General features: G+C 33.2%; 1 protein-coding gene across 1 annotated transcript; it reads left to right on the top strand.

The window, feature by feature from the left end:
- Positions 1–825: 825 nt before the first annotated feature.
- LOC122299039 (organic cation/carnitine transporter 3-like) lies at positions 826–2,584 on the top strand. The gene has a single exon (XM_043108875.1). The coding sequence runs from the start codon at positions 901–903 to the stop codon at positions 2,470–2,472; it is 1,572 nt and encodes a 523-aa protein (XP_042964809.1). The 5' UTR covers positions 826–900; the 3' UTR covers positions 2,473–2,584.
- Positions 2,585–5,813: the final 3,229 nt, after the last annotated feature.

Here is a 5,813-nt window from a genome sequence, read left to right as displayed (position 1 = left end):
TATCAACTTGTCAAAATTAATGGTGGATTCAATTTTTTCAGCAGATAAAACTTCTTCATGTAGTTGAACAATCTGCTATTACTGCAGAATTAATGAATAACACCTAATCTAAGAAGTTGAAGAGGTAGCAAGGAAGAGAAATACTTATATCTTGCTGTATAAGATCCTAGGCTTAAATATATATTATGCCTCAATGAAGGAAAAAATAACGAGTTGTCTCATTAATTTAATTAAATATATATACATTCAAGCTTCATTTTTCGAACCTAGGTCGTCCGGCTTACACGGGTAACAACTTGACCATGCACATATGCACGCAAGCTGTTAGAGAATATCTCTACCTAGATCAGCCAAATCGACATATATTTATCAAGAATATCTCTACCTAGAATATCTCTACGTTGTGCCATCGTTTTAAAAAATAGTAAAATCTATTATTAAAAAAATAAATTTCTTTTATCTAGATTTTGTATTATTTATTTACTTTTTTTTTAAATGATTGCTATATGCTTGCATACTCTCAATTGTAATTATCATTTTTCATTAATTAATATAAATAGACCATCACACACTTGTCATGACCAAGAGGTTTTGTCAGTATAAGGAAAATGATCAAATTAAAGAAGCTCGAGATATGGTTCAACTTTAAAATCAATTCAATAGTCGAAATGATCTAGTACAAGACTTGGGAACATATGAATACTTGCCGCCAAGTACTGCCACCTCATCCCCCACAGATATGCTTAAAAAAATAGAAAACTAGCCACTATATATATGTATATTATCTACCACTACAAAATCAATAATTTTTATGATATTGTTTTAAATTAAAGACATTTGTTTTTTAAATAGAATCCTTACAACTCTCCTGCCTGATCAAGATCAAATTTCAAGATCCCAATGGCTGATTCAACTCATCCGCTTCTCACCCTAGCCGACACAGGTGAGTCAGAAGACACCCCACCATTAGTGAAACACCTACCATCCCTTGATTCGACCATCGAGAGTGTCATCGGGAATTTCGGGTGGCCCCAATTCCTTCAAGCCGTGCTTGTATCCATTGCATGGACCCTTGATGCACAGCAAACATTCATCAGCGTCTTCACCGATGCACACCCAACATGGCACTGTACTCAGCTCGGGGACGAGTCATGCAACTCGGCTTCCAATATCTGCAATCTGCCCACAAATTCATGGGCCTGGGATTTGCCCGCCGACACTTCAATCCTCTCAGAATGGAACTTGGAGTGTGCCGCTTCGTTTGTATCTGGCCTGCCCGCATCTTCCTTCTTCACGGGTTGCCTAGTGGGTGGACTCGTTCTTTCCACACTCGCTGACTCGTCACTCGGTCGCAAAAACGTGCTCCTCCTCTCATGTCTAATGATGTCTCTATCTTCGCTGCTAACTATGATCTTCTCCACAAATATATGGATTTACACCGCCTTAAAATTCCTTTGCGGGTTTTTCCGTTCTGCAATCGGTACTTGTGCGCTTGTGCTTTCATCTGAGCTTGTGGGGAAAAGGTGGCGTGGCCAGGTGGGGGTCGGGGGATTCTTTTGTTTCTCATTAGGGTTTTTATCCCTTCCAGCCATGGCTTACATGAACAGAGGTTCTTCATGGAGATCTCTCTATCTCTGGAGTTCCATCCCTGGGATATTTTACTCTATCTTAGTTCACTTCTTTGTTCGTGAGTCTCCCCGATGGCTTTTTGTGAATGGACGTGAAGAAGAAGCCATGGCCACATTGAAAAGTATTGCTTCAACTCACCATGGCAGCTCAAACTGGAACTTTTCCGGAATGTGTTTTGAGCAAGAAACTTGCAACGCCAATCTTTACTCCACTCTTAAGATCTTGGCGGAAAAGAAATGGGCTTGCCGAAGGTTGTCGGCGGTTTCGGTGATAGCTTTTGGGGCCGGACTTGTTTACTATGGCATGCCACTAGCTCTGGGAAACTTGGCATTTAATCTCTATCTGGGTGTCACTTTCAATGCCTTGTCCGAGTTGCCCGCTGCGTTGTTCACTTTCTTTTGCATAGGAAAATTGAAAAGGAAAAATTCAATTCTTGTTTTCACGACCCTTAGTGGCGTTTGCAGCATCATGTGCGTTTTGAAGGGAAAGATGTGGACAAGATTGCAGATTGGACTTGAGTTAGTGTCCTTCTTCAGCTCCTGTACAGTGGTTAATATAATGTTGTTATACACAATAGAGTTGTTTCCGACATGTGTTCGGAACTCTGCGATGTCGATAGCGAGAGAAGCACTCGTGCTTGGTGGCGTGTTTGGTCCGATGCTTGTCGCCGTCGGCAGGAAAGATGGTTTTGAATCTTTTGGGGTGTTTGGGTTGGCAATAGGATGTTGTGGGATGTTTGCAGCATGTTTGCCAGAGACAAGGGGTGCGACACTTTGTGATACAATGGAGGAGGAAGAACACAAATTACAGAAAGCAAGCTGCAATTGGGTTGGGGAATTCTAGATATAGCTAGCCGCCTTTGTTTTTGGTTTATTCGGTAGTACGGAGAATAATTAATGTTGATTCTATTAATGATTGGTGTGTGTGCAAGATGTTTTAATGTCTTTCAACGAGAGATTTGCCGTGTTATTCCTTTCTTCTAATCCTCCCTATATTATATTATAATTCGTTAGAGGTAAAGCTAGATGACTCCACAATCATGATCAGTGCATCATGCTTGTGCATATATACGTAATCCAAAATTTAAAGTACATAGAAATATTATATTAATTTCTAGCTAGCTGGCAAGGCAGAACAGGCTGTGTTTTTCTTTGTATTTTTTGAATCTGCCTTCCTATGAACTAATGAATCGATACTTTGTAGTAAGATGATTGCGCGCATTAATTAGCTAGGAAACAAGGACCAAACACCATCGTGACAAAGACATGCGGCATATATATAGAGTCGTGCTACACCTTGTAGCCCGAGGATGGGTCCCCACATTTGGTGATCTTTTCTTTGGATTTTTTTCATTTATTTTTTTAATATTCTTAAATATTTAAAAACATATTCAAAATAACAATAAAAACCATTTCCTTAATAACTAAGGAAAAAAATAAAATAAAATTGTATCCGGACCCATTTTCGGTACGTCCAATCATAAGGACAACTAGCATTTCTCCGACATATATTAAGAGAGAGAAATAATATTTATTATTTTAGAATATAGTTTTGTATACTTTTTTAAAAAATGGATAAATATAAAAAGCACATGTAAAAAGTAATTTTTTTAATAATAAGATTTGCATACCTTAAGACTTTATCTCACTAAAACAAAAATTGAATTTAGTGACAGATGAAACTGTCACAAGAAATGACTAAAACGTCATGAAATATATTAGGTGACGGTTGTAAATCGCATCACGATCATCACGTAATGTTCATCACAGAATACATTTGGTGATAGTTTAATATATAACCGTCACTAAAAATATTTTTAGTGACGGTTGGTGGTGTGCCGTTTGATATAACATTCGAATATTTCCTTTCTTATGACGGTTAGAATCTGTCACAGAAAATTACATTTGAACGTAAAATTTAGCATTCGAATGTAAACTAGACCAATTGATATCCGAATGAAAGAAGATAACGTTTGTTGATTATAATTCGAACGTATCATATTTATGTTCGAACGTTGATACGTCCAAACGTTACATTCGAATTTAGATGCTAGCGTAAAAGGACCAAGTCCGAACGTACATATCATAACGTTTGGATGTTCATTCGAATGTTAAGAAAGTAGAGTTCAAATACAAGAAGTACGTTCGGAGGTTTGGAACATTAAACATTTAAATATTCGAACGTTATGTTCATTTGACGGTGAGAACGTTCGAAAGTTTTATTATAATTTTCTGTAGTTACGTTCGAACGTGTATTCGAATGTAAAATAATGTTTAAACGTATTTTATTTACATTCGAACATACATATCAGAAATATTAAACTCATCCAATTAAAAAACATACCAATTATACCAATTGTATCATTTTACATAATATATTTCACAACCAACAATGTTTGTAACTATTTTTAAATTAGATATTAAAAATTTAATATACTGATAAAATTCATTTCTTTTTTTTCCTCGTCCACCACGATTCTGTTGCAATGACAGAATACGCTCCATTTGCAGCATCATCTCCCGCTGCGCTTGCTCTTGGACCTCATTACATTTTTTTTCCTCCTGGTCTCTTTGTTGGTCCTGCAAACGCATCTCTAAATGAGACTGTCGCTCTAAGAGGGACTCCAACTCTTGCTTTCTGGACCTCATATACTCATTCTTGCGTCGTGCAAATTCTAAATCTTTGGTAAGATTATTAATTTGTGAAGTCGATGAGGTTGAGGAGAATGAACTGGAATGTTTGAAAGATCATCCCAAACCTCTTGCTATACTAGAGTTGAGCACGAGCACTTGCATGAAAATGTCTATATCACTAGGAGAGGATTCCCCGGAAGCTGACTGCATCTCCATCATTTTTTTTCTGCAGTTTGAAAGATCAAAACACACAATAAGTAACATATTAAAAGAAATACAAATAAAAAATTAAATTATTCACATGTTGCATAATTTATTTAACAAAAGGAATACCGCTTACATAATTAATTGCAGTGGCATGATCCATTCACTCACTATGCTCATTAGTATGAGCAGCAGCATAGACACTACCTTTCTTGTAGAGAATGGTTGAGAATTACCTTAGAGAGCATGTCTAAATTTATGTCCAATTACTTAACTGTCACAAACTATCCGAACTTAACAAATCTCAAGGCCAGAGAGACTTTGAGAGTCAAGTAACTTGACAAACATTTCTTCAAGATGATTCTGAACCATTCTCTATAAGACAAGAAGCTTGTGAGTATATTTACGATATCTTAATCTAGTTTAACAAAATAACACAACTATTTATTTGACATTGTTATTATAGATAAAAGATATATATATTTTGATTAATATATAATTGTTATTATACATAGAAAGTTTTTGTTATATTTAATTGTTATTAAATTATAATTGATAATTATATAATTATAATTAATGCTTATATTTATATATATATATATATATATTTGTTATTATATACTAATTATTATATAATTTTAGTTGCTATTATTCGTAAATAATATTTTAAGTTGTTATTTTTTATAAATAACAATGTTATTAATTGTTATTATACAATTTAAACACTTATTTATTGATAATACTTTCTAAATTTTAATTTTTATTATATAATTATTATTATATATAGAAAGTATTTGTTATTATATAATTGTTATTATTAATATATAATATATTTGTTATATATATTTTTTTATTATATATATTTGATTATAATTACTGCTTAATTGTATATATATTTGTTATTATATACTAATTACTATATAATTTTAGTTGCTATTATTAGTAAATAATATTTTTAGTTGTTATTGTTTATAAATAACAATGTTATTAATTGTTATTGTACAATTTAAATACTTAGTATTGATAATACTATATATTTGTATATATATTTGTTATTACATACTACTTATTATACTTATTTTGTTGCTAATAATAAAAAAACAATTACATATATAACGTACACAACATATGCTTAAAAAAAATATAAAATACACAAAAATACTCAATATGCTTCAAAAAAAATACACACTTCTAAAACAAATAAATTTTAAGAATAACCATACACATGTCAATCATTCTTTCATTTTAATTCATGCTATAACACAATCGATATCACAAAAAAATATATATAATTCATCAATATCCAATTCAAACATATTCACAATATATACAATCAAAAGAATATTT

The sequence above is a fragment of the Carya illinoinensis genome, chromosome 16 (assembly GCF_018687715.1).
Source record: "Carya illinoinensis cultivar Pawnee chromosome 16, C.illinoinensisPawnee_v1, whole genome shotgun sequence".
Lineage (NCBI taxonomy): Eukaryota > Viridiplantae > Streptophyta > Magnoliopsida > Fagales > Juglandaceae > Carya > Carya illinoinensis.
The sequence above is the reverse complement of the archived record's forward strand: the minus strand, read 5'-3'. Positions and strand labels throughout refer to the sequence as shown.